Genomic DNA, 17,059 nt, shown 5'->3' with positions numbered 1-17,059 from the left:
GGCACGGAGCGCGCGGGGCCGCTGGGAGATGAAGTCCCCAACCACCGGCGCTGGGCGGAAGCGGCCTTAGTGAGCCTGCACAGGGCGGCATGCGCGAGAGTGGGGGCGCCCTCCCACTCTGTGGTGAGTCCGCGGTCCCAGCGGGTTGGCGGTGCGAGTGTGAGGAAGGGGGAGGCCCGTGTGTGCAGGCGGTGGGGCCCAAGGGGCGTGGACCGGGGCGGCCGGGCTGTGGGGGAGGGGAGAGAAGAGGCGGTGATGCGCGTGCCAGGGGGTGGGGGTGGGGGAGCGACCTGTGCTGGCAGTTGAGACCTCAGGTATGCATCCGAGCGCGACCCCGCATGTGTGACACCGCCTATGTACGCAGGTGTGACCTCAGGTGTGTGCCTATATGCCCTGAACCCGTAGCCACCACTCCCCCGTTCACCTCCTCCCCAGCCCCTGGCCACCATTAATCTACCTTCTGTCTCTGTTCTGGACATTTCATATAAATGGGGTCCTACAATATGTGCTTTTGTGTGTGTGCTTTTCTCACTGAAAGTAATGTTTTCCAAGTCCGTTCATGTTGTGCTGTGTATCAGTACTTACTTAATTTTTGTAGTTGAATAATATTCCATCGTATGGAAAAATAGACCAGTTTGTTTACTCAAGCGTCGCTGCTGTGAACATTCACACACAGGTTTGTGTGCGGACATATGTTCTCAGTTCGGGGGACTGAGGCAGTTGGTCTGTCCCAGGGGAGCCCATGGGAGGGCTGTGGCCACACCCACTTCCTGCTGCCTGTGCCCAGCCAGCAGTACTTCATTTACCAGAATCCCAGCCCTGGGCCCCAAGGTTCAAGCCAGAAGCTTGGAGCCCTGCTGCTGTGTGAGAAGTAGACTCTGGGGACAGGAATCCATCCCTGCCAGTGTCACCTACAACCTGGCTCCTCAGCCTGAGACCAAGACCACTGTCCTGTATCTGCTGAGGCCAAGCAGCCCAGAGACGGAGCAGAGTGGCAGGTGATGGAGCCCGAGGCACCAGGTGAGGCAGACGGCAGGGTGGTGGTCACAGGGCTGGAAATTTTTCAGAAACCAGATCTCCCTCGAAATATGTCCTGCTCCTTGCCTTCCTCTGCCTGGTCCAGACCACCCCCCCCTCACAGGTCTCTGCCACCCTTTGCCCCTTCCATCTCTCTCCACATAAGACTGGAGGGGTCTTTAACCCTGAATGGTGAGGCCACCCCTCCCCTTAAACCCTCTGTCACTGCCCAAGTCATCAGAGCAGGGTCAGCAAACTCTCCCTGTAAAGCACCAGATAGCAAGTATTTTGAGCTTTGCAGTCCAAGAGGCAAAATCATGGAGGTCATATAGGTTCTTATCTAACAAGAGAGAAAACACACATCCACACTGTTTTCTTTTTTCGTGACGAAATCCACGACTTTGTTGATGGACACTGAAATCTGACTTTCATGTAACATTTGTCTTCTTTTCACCTTTCCCCCCCAGCCGCTTAAAAATGTAAAAACTATTCTTAGCTCATAGACAGTACAAAAACAGGCAACGGGGCTGTGTTTGCTGACCCCTGATTTGAAACGAATTCACACTTCTTTCCATGCCTTCCAGGCCCTGCATGACCTGACTTCTACCTGTTTTCCAGGCCTCCCCTATGGCTCTCCCTTTGCCCATCATTCTCCTCCTCCACCCCACCGGCCACTCGATAGGGTATAAGCTTAGCTATTCAGAGGCCTTCCCTGGCCACCCAAACCCACATTACGCTTCTATCTCTTACCACGTTTGAACACTTTACACTTGTTCCCATTCATCACAGACTGTAAATTTCATGATGTGGTGCCCAGTCCGTGGAGTACTTGTTAAATGAATGGATGAACAAACAGCCTCCCACAAAAGGTACTATTACCCCATTTTACAGATAGAAAACTGAGGCCCCAGGGGAACTGAGCAGCCCAAGGTCACCCATCAGGGAGTGGTGAAGGTGGGTTTGATCCTAGATCTGACAGACTCCACTTACCCACCTCTCTCGCTGTCCCCAGCTTAGCAGTGACACCGGGCGGAAGGAAGGGTGCACTGGGCCCCAGGGACCTGCTCACCACTCTCACCCCTGTGGGGAGGGGCAGAAGGCCTCAGTCAGCCGTTCCCTCCTGGGAGTCTCTGTCAGGACCTGAATTCAAGACAGCTGGGACTACGATTTTCAGCCCTCTTGAGTACTCGCCCACCTGGTAGCTCCGCTTCGTCCCCAACCGTCCCGGTAACAAGGGATCCTGAAATGTGCCTTCTGCCGCTGCCACCCGTGAGCCTGAGAGAGCTTGGAGCTGAGACTTCAGACTGTTACACAGCACATCATTCACTTTGTACGAAGTTCAAGAATAGGCACAACTCACGCGCTGTCAGAAATCCCAGCAGTAACCACCTCCTGGCTGGGGAGGGCATTGCCTGGAGGGGAGCCAGGAGGGGTCTGTCCATGGTGCTGAAACGCCCCAGGGCTGAACTTTCCAACTGGTATCTTTGAGCCACGTTGTACGTATTGAAATCTGCATTAAGTAAATAAACTTAAAAATCACAAATCTAGTTTCTCAGTCACACCACCTGCGTTCCTACTGCTCAGGAGCCACATGGGGCTGACGGCTGCCAAATTCCATCCTCACAGAAAGTTCTAGAGCTTGATCTGGACGGTGGTTACACAGGTGTGTGCATTGCTCAGCACTCATTGAGCTGAGCCCTGATATCTCTCTTTTTAAAAATTACCGTTTTGAAGGCACAGACTCAAGTCTGACTGCCTTGTTTCAAATCCCCACCTACCCATTATTTGCTTCACAACCTTAGATTTAACCCCTCTGTGCCCCCGCTTTCCCCCACCTGTATAACAGAGGGTAGTGACAGTACCTGACTGTCCCCACATTAGGGAACTGGGCCAGTGTGGCACAGAGAGCCTTTGAGAAGCTCACAGGCTGGGGGTGGCATGCGGCTGCAGCTTGGGGACAGGTCTGAGGCCCAGCCCCCAAGCATCAAAGCAGAGGGCAGCTTTCTATGGAGCCCTGAGCCCCATGACCCCTTGCCCAGCCTAGGAGCCAGGCGGGGATGCAGGCTGTAAAGGCGGTGTGGCCTTGGGCAGCAAAGGCCCTGTGAGCTGTTCCCGTGTTGTGTTTCATTTCACAAAGACTTTGCACAACGTAATGCTGTCCATGCTCCCGGAGACTGTCCCTGCTGTACCTGAGAGGAAACAGGCCCAGAGGTCCAGGACTTCCTGGTCCAAGCGTGCGTCTTCCCCGGGTCACCCCGGATCCATGGTGGCTGTGCAGACCCCTGCACCAGAGCCGAGGTGGTGTGCCACATCCCCAGACTAATTCCAGGGGCACAGATCACCCCATCTGTCCGTGTGAACTCAGGCGTCTTCCCCTCTTGATGCCTCAGTTTCCCTCCTGTCAAATGGGTCAGGTAGTGTTGCCTCACTCGTAGGGGCAGAGTGACGGTCAAGCAAGCTGATGGAAGGTTCCCACAGCGCGCCTGGCACAAAGCAAACGTTGGGGGCTGTGGTTCCGTGAGCCCTGGAGGGCGAACAGGAGGGAGCAGGCCGAGGGCAGGCAGCACAGGAGCAAACGCCTGTGGGAGGGTCTGGACTGGGAGGGCCAGGGTCCCTGGGAAAGGGGCCACTGGCTGGCAGGGCTTCTGGGTGAGGGGACTTTGAGGCTGCGGTCCCTGGGGTCTGAGGGCAGATCTGGCCTCCCTCAAGCCCCTGCCCTGCCCTCCCCCAGCTCCTCCCTCTCAGGGGAGGATCGAGGACCATAAGCCTGAGGCCCAGGACTCCACACTCCTGGCAGCTGCCGTCCACGTGAGTCTCCAAAATGCCAGTGTTCTCAGCAGGCACACCCGTTTCCGTTCCTGCTTCTGTGCCACTTCACCTCCGAGCTGAACTGGAGCTGCAGCCCCCAGGGAGCGTGGGTCCTGGGGCAGGGCCAGCCTCCTCCTCTCCCTCCATCAGCCAGGGCATGCCTCCAGACGGTGAGCCCTTAGGGGAATTCAAGATGGAGAAAAACAGGAAGCATTCTGTGGATAACACAGAATGTTATCCATTCCGTGCTTTGGATACTGGCCCTGGATAGTTAAGATACATATCTAAGGAATAATTTCAATGAACCCAGACTCTTGCATCCTCCCATACATAGAGAAGCACTAACGTTATTAACTTGAGGTGTCTGTTCTTTGCGATTAGCAGTGATCTTTTGATGTTCGACTACATGTTTTGTTGTTTGTTTGTTTTTCCAGCAAAAAGACCTTCTCTATATCCTGGCTCCTCCCTTACCTCTTTGAACAATGTTACTGCGAACATTTCTGTACAAGATTTTGTGTGGACCTATGTTTTCATTTCTCCACTAAACTGTTTTCCACAGAGGCTGCATCATTTTACGTTTCCACCAGCAATGTATGAGGGTTCCTCTTTCTCCACATCCTCACCCACACTTGTTACCTGTCTTTCTGATCATAGCCATCCTCTCGGGTGTGAAGTGGCATCACAGTGTGGCTTTGATTTGCATTTCCCTGATGACAAAGGACGTTGAGCATCCATTCATGTGCTTATTGGTCATTTGCATGTTTTCCTTGGGTAAATGTTACTGTCTTTGCCCATTATTATTTTATTTATTTATGTAGCCACACTGTGTGGCTTGCAGAATCTTAGTTTCCCCACCAGCGATGGAACCTGGGCCCCCAGCAGTCCTAACCACTGGCCCACCAGGGAATTCCCTGCCCATTTTTAAACTGGGTTATTTAGGGGCTTTGTTGTTGGGTTATTTGAGTTGTAAGAGTTCTTTATGTATCCTGGATGCAAGTTGTGTGTTTGTGTGTCTGTGTGTCTTTGTGTGGGTCTGCATGTCTGTGTGAGCCTAGGTGTGTGGCTGTGTCTGAGCAGGTACAACTCTGCCTCCCACCATGGACATGGAGAAGCAGAGGACGTCATGATCATCCGCGAAGAGGGGAGGGTTTATTATCTCCGTGTTACAGAGAAGGAAGTAGAAGGCCAGATAAATGAAGTCATTTGCCCATAAAAGAGTTACGAGGCAGAACTGGGAATTGCAATCAGCTGGGTCCCTCTCTACAGCCTTTGCCTCCTACTGCATCATGCTGTTTCTTATCCAGTGGCTCTCAGCCTTGCCTGCACGTTAGAATCATCTGGAAACTTCTAAAAGTCTGGATGGGGGCTTCCCTGGCAGTCCAGTGGTTAAGACTCCACGCTTCCACTGCAGGGGGCACGGGGTTCGACCCTGATCGGGGAACTAGATCCTGCAATGCCGCATTGGTGTGGCCAAAAAAAAAAAAAAAGTCTGGATGCCCAGGCCAAACCCAGACCAATGAAATTAGGATCTGTAATAGGCAAAATAATGCCTCCCCTGCCCCCCAAGTTGTCCACATCCTAATCCTCAGAACCTGTGAGTATGTTACCTTACATGGCAAAAGGGAATTTGCAGATGGGGAAAGTATCCTGGATTACCAGGTGAGTCCAGCGTAATCACAAGGGTCCTCATAAGTGAAAAAGAGATGCAGGAGGGTCAGTCAGAGAAGGGGATGGAATGACGGCGAGGCAGGTGCACAGAACAAGGAATGAGGGCAGCCTCTAGAAGGTGGAAGAGGCAAGGAAATGGATTTCTCCCTTAGAGCCTCTAGAAGGAACACAAATGCCAACATGGTGATTTTAGCCCAGTGAGACCCATTTTGGGCTTCTGACCTCCAGAAACCTAAGATAATAGATTTTTGTTGTTATGAGCCACTGCACTTGTGGTAATTTGTTACAGTAGTGTGATAGGAAACTAATACAGCCTCTTTAGACACAAACCAGACCAGTTAGCAGAGCCAACTGCACCCACGTGTATAATAGGAAGAAGGACATGACGGTTCATAGAAGTGATGAAATAGGAACCAGGAAAATCCAGGGTTCCCTTCACTGGTGGGAGGCAAGTTAGGCTTGGAGGCGGGGAGGTATCAAGGCAAGTGCCGCAAGACATCAGTGACGTGAAGCTGGGCTTGGTGGAGAGGGCAGGGCTGGAGGGTGGGAAGCAAGAGCTGCCAGAGAGAAAGCCTTTGGTGGTGCAAAAAGGGAGCAGGTCATGGGCAGAGCTGACAATCTGGATGAATGGACTAGGCTCAGTAATTGCCTGGTGTGCAAACGGGGCTCAGTGCAGATGTGGTTTATTGTTGTGATTATTGGGGGTGGGCATCATGGGGCTGTGCCTTTGACAACAGAAGTGGGACAGCAGAAGGCAGAAGACCACAAAGAAGGCCAAGAAGACCCAAAGAAATGAAGGCCACCAGTGCCACCCACAGGCCAAAGCCCAGCACTTGATGGGCGAGATGGGTCTTTGTTGGGGAAAGTGAAGTATTCCTTGGATTAGGGTGCCCATGGTGTGCCTACCAGTGGTCAGGAAATGCAAAGGGACCATTTACATAAAATATCCAGAACAGACAAATCCCCAGAGCCAGGAGGCAGATTGGTGGTGTCAGGGGCTGGGGGCAGGGGGAATAGGGAGTGACTGCTAATGGGCATGGGGTTTCTTCTGGGGGTGATAAAAGTGTTCTGGAACTAGATAGTGGTGATGGTTGCACAGCCTTGTAAAGATACTAAAAACCACTGAAAACCACTTTAGAAGGGTGAACTGAAGGTATGTGAATTACAGCTCCAAAAAAATGGTAAAAATTTTTAAAGGGGAAAGAAAATGGAAAGAGGACCAGGTAAAGAGGCACTGTGACCACATGGTTGCAGTGGGCCACACACATTACATACATGATACACACCTTCCCCCAGCATCCACACCCCTCACACCCCCTCAACACCTCACTTCCTCACACACCCCACACCTCTCACTTCACACCCCCCTCACCTCCTCACATGCCCCTCACCTCCTCACACACCCCTCACCTCCTCACACACCCCACCTCTCACACCCCCCCCCCTCACCTCTCACCTGCTCACACAGCTCTCACCTCCTCACACCTCCTCACCTCCTCACACCCCCCTCACAGCTCTCACCTCCTCACACACTCCCCTCACCTCCTCACACCCCCCTCACCTCCTCACACACCCCCCCTCACCTCCTCACACCCCCTCACACCTCCTCACACACCTCTCACCGCCTCACATACCTCTCACCTCCTCACACACCTCTCACCTCCTCACACACCCCTCACACCTCACACCTCTCACCTCCTCACACACCTCTCACCTCCTCACACACCCCCTCCCACCCCTCACCTCCTCACACCTCTCACCTCCTCACACACCTCTCACCACCTCACACCCCCCTCACCTCCTCACACACCCCTTACACCTCCCATCCCCCACGCACCATGCACGGTTCCGCCTCCCGCACACCCTCCGGCCGGATCATCCACACACCGCCACCACTGCCCCACAAAGTCACGGCCGCTGTCCCCACGGCCCACGCACCCTGCCGGACTATAACTCCCGGCGTGCCCCCCAGGCTGCTGGGGTGGCCGACGCGGCGCCTTCTGGGAATTGTAGTCCAGGCGGGCGGGCAGTCGCACGAGCCGGGGCGCCTGAACGCGGCGCGTTCTGGGAGCTGTGGTCCCGGCTGGCGCGCGGACTCCTCACTCCAGCGCCGCCGCGTCGCCTCCCGGAAGCGTCCGCCCGCGCGCCAGCGGGTAAGGTGGGTCTGGGTGGGGGGTGGGGTCCCCCCCGGGTGGGGTCCCCCCCGTGGGGTCCCCCCCCGGATTGCCGGAGAGAAACTGCGGGAAAGCCCGAAGCGGCGAACGCCTGCGGTGGTCTAAGCGAGATGTGTGGGACCGACACGCGCGGATGGGGAGCGAGGGAGGGGCTGACCTCGAGCCGCGCGTGGACCGACAGACGGACAGACCGAGTGTGGAACTCTGTTCCAGTGCGGGACCGGCTGACTGACCAGTTGTGTGTGTGTGTGTGTGTGTCTGGTTGTGTTTCTGTGTCTGACTCGTTTTGGTGTGTTTCTGACAAGCTGGGAGCGTGTGGTCGGCTGATAGGATGTCTGACTGACCCGATCAAGTGTGCGACTGACAACGAAGTTGAGATTTTGTCGGAGGGTTGTGTGTTGTTGTGCGTGAGAGGGTGTGTCTGTGACTGACTGTGATTGCAGGCGTAACCGAGAGTCTGTGTATGTGAGTGGCTGAGACAGTGACTGATGATTATGAATGACTGGCGGTGCTGTGAGCGCCTGTGTTTATTGGGCTGACTGTGAGTGACGCTGGGAAAGTTTGGGCGCAGGGGTATATTTTGGGATGTGACTGACAGACTGTGCTCGAGGTAGGGTGTATGCATGTAACTACGTGATTGTCTGGGATTTGTCAGGGGGACTATATTTGGATGATTTGCGGGGAGTTTACCAAGTATGTGACAGAGAATTTGTCTGCGGCTGAAATTATGTGACCTGCAGTCACCCAGCTGGGTTGACGTCCACTCGCACCTTCTGTGGGCTTAAGCCTGGCAGGGCCTGTGGAGTCGTCAGAGTGGGCATCTACTGCATGTCTGCTGTGTGCCAGGCCTGCTGTCAGGTCGGGTACGGTAAGGAGCAAGAAATGAAGGAACTGCTCTCCTAAGCTGGTTAAGCAGCTGTGGACAGGGGACCTCGACCTGATGTGAGGTCAGCACGTTGGGGGTGAGCTGAGCATGGTTCATGCCCCTGTATCTCAGAGACTGTCCTCAGGGATTTTCCAGAACAGCAGTTTCTGGGGTACGAAAGGGAGCTTGGAAACTGTCGCTGTACTTATTGTCAGTCCTGCCACCCCTGTTCCCCCTCCTCTGAACAATGATTCCTTGCCTCAGACTCCGCCTCTCCTGGTGCCTCCGTTTTCTCAGCACCTGTTGTCTGTGCACTTGCTATAGGCACTGCGGCTCCAGCTTGCCCAGGCCCTCTGGGGAAACAGGGTTAGAGCACAGAGCTGGGGGAGAGTGACCCGGGGCACTCAGAAGGATACGTAGCCTGCTCCCAGGTGCTGGGACGGCTCTTGGAGAAGATGACAGCTCAAGTGGGGCCTGGAGGACTAGGAGGAATTGCTCAGGTGCAGAGAGGGATTTTAGGACGAGAGAGTAACAGGGACAAAGGAATTCAGGAATTGGGATAATGGCAAAGGCAAGGTTGCAAGAGGCCCAAGTAAGCTTTACAGTGGAGTTAGGGGCTAGAGCACAGCTTTGCCAGAAGTCACCAGCTGCCACTGAAAGGTTTCAGGATTGAGGTCTTGTTTTACTCGTGTTCACTTCTCCCTGTGCCCAAGGTCATGGCTCCAGTGCCAACAGTTGTTATCTGTTATTTTGAGTATTACATCCTCACAGGTGTAAAGTGATATCTCCTTGTGCTTTTGATTTGTAATTCTCTGGTAGCTGATGATGTCGATCATCTTTTCATGTGCTTGTTGGCCATTTGTATATCTTCTTTGGAGAAATATCTAGTCAAATCCTTTGCCCATTCTTTAATTTGGGATTATTTGTCTTTTTATTATGGAGTTGTTCTAGATACAGGTCCCTTATCGGATATATGATTTGCAAATATTTTCTCCCATTCTGTGGGTTGCCTTTTCACCTTTTTTTTTTTTTTTTTTTTGCCTTATCACACAGCTTGCATGATCTTAGTTCCAACTCCTAACCACTGGACTGCCAGGGAATTCCTCTTTTCACCTTCTTGATGGTGTCCTGCAGATCACAAAGGTTTTTAATTTTGATGAAGTCTAGTTTATCTATTTCCTCTTTTGTCACTTACCTAAGATGGCTTTGCATTATTTTTGAGTGTATGTGGAACACTGACCACAAAACCATACACTGGGTCACAAACCAAGTCTCAAACCAGCAAATATCAAAGGATTAAAATCGACCAAAGCACATTTTCTGAGCACAACAGAGTTAATCTGGAAATCAGTAATAAAAAGACTATCAGAAAACTCTGAATTGTTTGGAAATGAAGCAGCAGAGTTCTAAGTAGCCCATGGTTCAGGAAGAAACCAAAAGAGAAATTAGAAAATATTTTTAACTAAATGATAACGAAGATGCAAAACCAAACTTCTGGATGTACGGCTAAAGCTCTGTTTATAGGGAAATGTATAGCCTGAAATACATGTATTAGAAAAGAAGAAAGACTGAATGTCAGTTGTCTAAATATTCGTCTCAGAAACTACAAAATAATTAGCAAATAAAGTAAGGGAATGCCCCTGTGGCTCCCAGGGGAGTGGGGTGTGTGTGAGATAGAAGACAGACCCACTCTGTGTGGGAGGAGCGTAGGCCTGAAGCAGACTGGCCATGGGGTCAGGCTACTGGGGTTTGTAGCTCAGCAACTGCCCTTCCTTTCACTATCTGGGAAACTTTGGGCAAATCTTTTTCTCCTGTCTGTTTTTATACCATATAATGAAAGAAAGCTCCCACCTCCTGAGTTTGTTGTGAGTTTTAAACGAGTTACTATATGCAAGCATTTAGAAAGGTGCTCAGCACCAAATGGGCGCTGCCCTGATTATTTTGATCATCTGTGACTCTGTGAGAGTGAGTCACATCTCACAGGCCCCAAGCCCGCATCTGCCCTACTCGGCAGCCACAAGGCAGGGCCCCAAGTTCACAGGATGACCAAGTTCTGATCTTCCTGCAGACCCAGTTCCAAGGCTCCAGCCATCCCATATCTCACTGGAGGTCTGCTGCCCGATGGCCATCCCCAGGAGCCTTGTGAGCCCGGTGCCCTGGGAACAGGATGACTTTCTGCGAGTGAAGGTCGAGGATGAGGAGGCCAGCTTCTCTCAGGCCCAGCAGTCTAACTTTGGCCACCCCTCCCACCCTGAGGCTGCCCGTCTGCGCTTCCGACACTTCTGCTTTGAGGAGGCATCCAACCCACGTGAGGCCCTGGCCCGGCTCCGGGAGCCCTGCCGCCAGTGGCTGCGGCCCGAGGCGCGCTCCAAGGAGCAGGTGCTGGAGCTGCTGGTGCTGGAGCAGTTCCTGGGCGCGCTGCCCGCCGAGATCCAGGCCCGCATGCGGGCTTGGTGCCCCGAGAGTGGTGAGGAGGCTGTGGCACTCGTGGAGGACCTGACCCAGGCACTGGACGAGAGAGGTGAGGGGGTGACAGGCAGGTGCCCATGGCACACGGGGCAAAGCCTGGACGGAATGTTGGGGGTGCAGGTTTGCACTTGGGGGCACTCACCCAAACCCTCACACGCTGCGGTAAGCAGGTCTGTTTTGACGGCCAGTGACCAAAAGCCCAGCTCAAACTGACGGAAGCCAAGGAGGGAGGCTTCATGGCTGTGTATCAGGAGCTCAGGTGACGGCATCAGGATTCTCTCGTTCTCCTTTCTTTCTCAGTTGCGTTTTCCTAAGTTAGGTTCATCTTTAAGTAGCTTCTGTCCGCAAGGGAGACACAGTTGGCCCAGCAATCTCATGCTTGTGTCTTATCAATGTAGAAACCTCATGGGGAGAACAGCGAGAGATCCCCGAGCTGAGCTTCACTGAGCTGAGCTTCACTGAGCTGGTCGGGGTCTTGTGCTTGTCTTTGACTGACCAAAGCCCCAGGGCCTGATGTGAGCAAGGGAAGTTCCCCAAAGGAAAACCAGGCTGCTGCTGCCAGATAAGGGGGCTGGATGCCTGGGGCTGGGGAGGGGGCAGAAACGCCCTGTGTCCCGATGCACCCCCTTGGAGCCCTCCCTATGCTGACCTCCAGCATCTGGGTGAGACAGACCTGCCCCAGGCCAGAGTGGGCACCATTGCTTAGAGACCCACTCAGATGTCGCAGCCCAGGGAGATCCGATGGGACCCCAGGAGGACCCAGCCCCACCTGATGGGAGCGTTTGGTGGGGTGGGTGTGCCAGCAACCAGGGCGGAGGTCGTGGGCGGGGAGACCATGGAGTTTGGGCTCAGAAGAATCATCGAGGCTTGGTACGTCCAACCACTGCTCTGCCGCCTCCTGGCTGTGTGTTTCTTTTGTGCCTCAGTTTCCCTGTCAGTAAAATGGGGATAGTAGTCCTAATACTTACCTCAGTGTCATCGAGAGGTGTGAACAAGGCAGTCTATGCAGCCTGTGAAATGGTGCCTGCACAAATCAGACACGTGGTAACTGGAGCTGTTAGGAAAATTTGTTCTGCTCCCTGAGAAACGAACCTTTCTGAAAGAGCTTGTCAGATGCGCTCCCTTGGCCCCATCAGCCATGCCGAGACATGGACGTCACAAGGACGGGGGAGGAGGGAGGGCGCGGCCTCATCCTTCTGTAGGGTCAAGAGAGTCTTCAGGGAAAATGCAAAACGGCACTGAAACAGCAAGAAAGAACCACACTCCAGGCAGAGGGAATGGTGAGAGGCAAAGGCCCCTGGGGTATGGTATGCACTGGTGCATTCTGGGAAGGGCAGGTGGTGCCGTGTTTCTGGAATAGAGGAAAAAAGGGTGGTCGGGACCCAGCATGTGGCTAGGGAGGTTGAGGGACTTAGGGAACACCTGTGGGTCTAGAGGAGGAGGAGAGTCTAGAGCTGAAATCCCGACTTGGCCATTAGCTAACTGTGTGATCTTGTACAAGTTACTCAACCTCTCTGAATTAATCATGTGGTCTTGTACCAATTACTCAAGACCTCCCCTCAGCTGGGCCTCAAGTTTCCTTGCCTGAAACACAGTTGTCAAAGTGCCCCTTTCTGAGAGCAGAATGAAGCTGAAACGAGGCAATGGGAGTTACCCATTGCACTTGGAGCCGAGCACAGAACAAGAGCCTAACAGTGGCCAGCAGCCCTGGGAGGCAAGCAGAATAGCACCCCCCTCTTGCAGATGAGGAAACTGCGGCCCAAACGAGGGCAAGACTACCCAACCCTTGGAGCTGGCGAGCGGCAGAGCTGGGGCCCCATTGTGGACTTAACCAGCAGTTATTCCGGCCACCCCCCAACCACTTCCTGGAATCTGTCCAGTAAATGATGTCCAGTCAGGCGTCCTAAGGTGCCCTGTGTACCCGTCAAGGGCAGGTCCGTTCAGGAATGCTTCTACCTCGTACACAAGCCCATCTCCAGCTGCCGCTCAGCCATGCTCTGCCTTCACAGCGCATTATAAAGAGCAGGCCTCAGGCTTCCCGGGGGCTCAGGGAGGCCAGGTAGAGGCATCACCCACCCACCCACAGCAGCAGGTGTCTACCTGGGGTTCAGGGTAGAGTCTACTGCATCCTGGATTGATTCCCTCATTCGGCCGGTATTTACTGAGCATCTGCAGCTGCATCCAGATCCAGGTGGCAGGGACAGAGCTCAAGCCTGTCCAAGGGAGCAGGTGCATAGGCGCCTGGCGTGCTTGCTCTCTCACTCTCTCCCTCACTCTCTCTTTCAGATCCATTCAACCTCAGGGTTTTCCTCCTGACACTTGTGACAAAATCAGGAGCCTTAAAGAATGGAGAGTTTGCGGTGGGTGGTTTGAGGGGTGGATGGAAACATGTGATGCAGGGTTTTGTTTTTTTTAATTGAAGTATAGTTGATTTACAATGTTGTGTTAATTTCTGCTGTACAGCAAAGCGATTCAGTTATACACATGTATACATTCTTTTTTTAATATATATAAATTTATTTATTTGTTTATTTATTTATTTTTGGCTGCATTGGGTCTTCGTTGCTACGTGTGGGCTTTCTCTAGTTGTGGAGAGCAGGGGCTACTCTTCGTTGCAGTGCGCGTGCTTCTCATTGTGGTGGCTTCTCTTGTTGCGGAGCACAGGCTCTAGGCTCACGGGCTTCAGTAGTTGTGGCACGTGGGCTCAGTAGTTGTGGCTCGCGGGCTCTAAAGCGCAGGCTCAGTAGTTGTGGCACACGGGCTTAGTTGCTCCGCAGCATGTGGGATCTTCCTGGACCAGGGCTCAAACCCATTCCCCTGCATTGGCAGACGGATTCTTAACCACTGTGCCACCAGGGAAGTCCCATACATTCTTTTTAAAATTCTTTTCCATTATGGTTTATCCCAGGATATTGAATATAGTTCCCTGTGTTATGCAGTAGGACCTTGTTGTTTATCCATTCTATATATAATAGTTTGCATCTGCTAATGCCAAACTCCCAGTGATATCATATGGTATTTGTCGTTCTCTTTCTGACTTACTTCACTTAGTATGATAATCTCTAGGTGCATCCGTGTTGCTGCAAATGGCATTATTTCGTTCTTTTTTATGGCTGAGTAATATTCCATTGTATATATGTACCACATCTTCTTTATCCATTCATCTGTTAATGGACATTTAGGTTGCTTCCATGTCTTGTCTATTATGAATAGTGCTGCTATGAACATAGGGGTGCATGTATCTTTTTGAATTATAGTTTTGTCTGGATATATGCCCAGGAGTGGGATTACAGGATCATATGGCAACACTATTTTTAGTTTTTTGAAGAACCTCCACACTGTTTTCCATAGCGGCTGCACCAATTTACATTCCCACCAACAGTATAGGAGGGTTCCCTTTTCTCCACACCCTCTCCAGCATTTCTTAGTTGTAGACTTTTTGATGATGGCCATTCTGACTGGTGTGAGGTGATACCTCATTGTAATTTGGATTTACACTTCTCTAATAATTAGAGATGACGAGCGTCTTTTCATGTGCCTATTGGCCATCTGTGTGTGTGACGCCGGTTTTGATGGTGTGGGAGGACAGCACTGTGCCCTTTTGTCATCCAAGACACCAAATGAGAAACTTTCCTTTGGAAATGGGGCCAAATATCAGGAGTGGCCCACATCTCCCCTTTCAGAGTGAGGCCAGGGCCCGGCAGAGAGGGGAGGCCTGGTATGGAAAAAGTGGTGACACTGTGGTTCGGATTGTTGCAGGCTGGGTGCTGGGATCTGAGCTCTCAGAGGCGAGCTGTAAGCAGAGCAATTCGGACGAGTCAGAGCCGTCAGACAGGGCCACTGAAACCCTGGTAGGAGGGCTTTCCCCAGGACCCACCTTTGGTGATGCCCACGAACCTGAGGGCAGCTCAGAGAGGCAGGCCGGACTCTCAGGGAAGATGTGGACAGAGTCTGTCACCCAAGAGATGGATTTCAGGAAAACTTCAGGGCCTCACAAGGGCGCCCTCACAGACCAGCCCGGCTGTGAAGCTGGTGCTTTGGGGGACAGTCCCAACGTGTGGCCAGACTTCACCTCCCAAGAGAAGACTCCTTCCAGAGAGAAAGTGGATCCACTGGATGGTTATGGCACAGAGCCTCCAGGCACATACTTGGGGAGGAAGCCCTCCAAGTGTGGTGAGTATTGGAAGACGTTCCGGAGCCCCTTGGCCCTGGAGGCCCACCAGAAGAGCCGTGCTCGGAAGATGCCCCACACCTGCAGTGAGTGTGGGAAAGCCTTCAGCCGGAGTGCACACCTGGCCCAGCACCAGGTGGTCCACACGGGGGCCAAGCCCCACGAATGCAAGGAGTGCGGCAAGACCTTCAGCCGCAGCACCCACCTCAGCCAGCACCGGCGTGTGCACACGGGCGAGCGGCCCTACGCGTGCGAGGAGTGCGGCAAGGCCTTCAGCCGGCACACCCACCTGACCCAGCACCAGAGGATCCACACCGGGGAGAAGCCCTACGCGTGTGAAGAGTGCGGCAAGACCTTCAGCCGCAGCACCCACCTCAGCCAGCACCAGCGTGTGCACACGGGTGAGCGGCCCTACGCATGCGAGGAGTGTGGCAAGGCCTTCCGCCAGAGCACCCACCTGACCCAGCATCTGCGCATCCGCACAGGGGAGAAGCCCTACAGGTGCGACGCCTGCGGCCGAGCCTTCAGCGACTGCTCGGCTCTGATCCGGCACCTGAGGATCCACTCCGGAGAGAAGCCCTATCAGTGTCAGGTTTGTCCAAAGGCCTTTGCACAGAGCTCGTCCCTCATCGAGCACTAGAGGGTCCACTCGGGGGAGAAGCCCTACAAGTGCAGCGACTGTGGGAAGGTCTTCGGCCGCGTCTCAGCCCTCAGGGTTCACCTGCAGATCCACATCACCGTCCTGCAGTGGCCGAGGAAGCCTCCCCACAGCGGCTCAGCATCGAAGAGAAACCTGAGTTCTGAAAGAGCTGGGAGGGACGGGGCGGGTGACTGATGAATCCCCCCCAAAGGACCGGGTGCTAAAGGGCAAACTCTGGGGCTGTCCGGGAGCAACTCTTCATTCTGGGACCCAGATGGCGGCCCCTGATGAACATAAAGCTATTCAGGTCAGCTGGCGAAGCTTCCAGAAGGCTCCTGCTGCCCTCCATACCCCACTCAAGCCCATCTCAGAGAGAGGACAGCTGAGCTGAGGATGTGGATTGGTCCTCGGAGCCAAGGCAGTCAGGGTCAAGTTGCTCTCAGGACAGTGGTCCCTGGATGCTTGGGGCGGGGAGGCTCCAGCTTCACATTCCCACGTGGCGTCTCTTCTTGCCCGTTCCTCTGCCGCGTAGCCCAGGAGGGACACCTGCCCATGCCCACTTCTGTGCCTTCGCACGTGCTGTTTCCCTCCACCTGTTCACGTTGACTCCAAGGCCAGCTTGTGAGGCTGCCTTTTCCAGACCCTCAGCCTCTATCGCATTTTCCGTGTCCTGAGGGTACGGCTGGCCACTTGCCTGGCATCCGTTTCTACCCCCCTCTCCTTCCACATCCCACCATCAGTCAGCCCTGTTGCTCTTGCTTACAGCCACCTCTGCTCCATCTTCTCCACCACTGTTTCCTTATGCGAGCCCACATCACCTGTCACCTGGATTCCAGCAGGGGTCTCCTTCCTGACCCCTCCCTGCTTTCATCACACACACATGCACACACCACACACGTCACAGACCACACGTCTACACGCACCACACACATAATACACGCACCACACACGTAATACACACACCACACATAATACACACACCACACATAATACACACACCACACACATCACAGACCACATGTCTACACACACCACACACATAATACACGCACCACACACATAATACACCACACCACACATAATAACACCACACACATAATACACACACCACACACATAATACACCACACCACACATAATACACCACACACATAATACACCACACACATAATACACCACACACATAATACACACACCACACATAATACACACACCACACACATAATACACACACCACACATAATACAC

At 53.3% G+C, this 17,059-nt stretch overlaps 1 protein-coding gene and 1 long non-coding RNA gene across 3 annotated transcripts; both read left to right on the top strand.

The window, feature by feature from the left end:
• The first annotated feature begins 34 nt into the window (after positions 1–34).
• On the top strand, positions 35–2,530 carry LOC118884956. Of its 2 annotated transcripts, XR_005017411.1 has the most exons (4): positions 35–123; positions 832–1,020; positions 1,807–1,886; positions 2,030–2,530. It is a non-coding gene; the product is annotated as an uncharacterized LOC118884956 (long non-coding RNA). The 2 variants fall into 2 exon arrangements; XR_005017410.1 differs by lacking the exon at positions 1,807–1,886.
• A 4,994-nt stretch (positions 2,531–7,524) lies between these two features.
• ZSCAN22 (zinc finger and SCAN domain containing 22) lies at positions 7,525–16,728 on the top strand. The gene is made up of 3 exons (XM_036833146.1): positions 7,525–7,651; positions 10,601–11,053; positions 14,761–16,728. The coding sequence occupies exons 2-3, from the start codon at positions 10,654–10,656 to the stop codon at positions 15,810–15,812; spliced, it is 1,452 nt and encodes a 483-aa protein (XP_036689041.1). The 5' UTR covers positions 7,525–7,651; positions 10,601–10,653; the 3' UTR covers positions 15,813–16,728.
• The last annotated feature ends 331 nt before the right edge of the window (positions 16,729–17,059 follow it).

This window comes from Balaenoptera musculus, chromosome 19 (assembly GCF_009873245.2).
Source record: "Balaenoptera musculus isolate JJ_BM4_2016_0621 chromosome 19, mBalMus1.pri.v3, whole genome shotgun sequence".
Lineage (NCBI taxonomy): Eukaryota > Metazoa > Chordata > Mammalia > Artiodactyla > Balaenopteridae > Balaenoptera > Balaenoptera musculus.
Note: the sequence above shows the minus strand (reverse complement) of the source record. Positions and strands in the feature narration are given on the sequence as shown.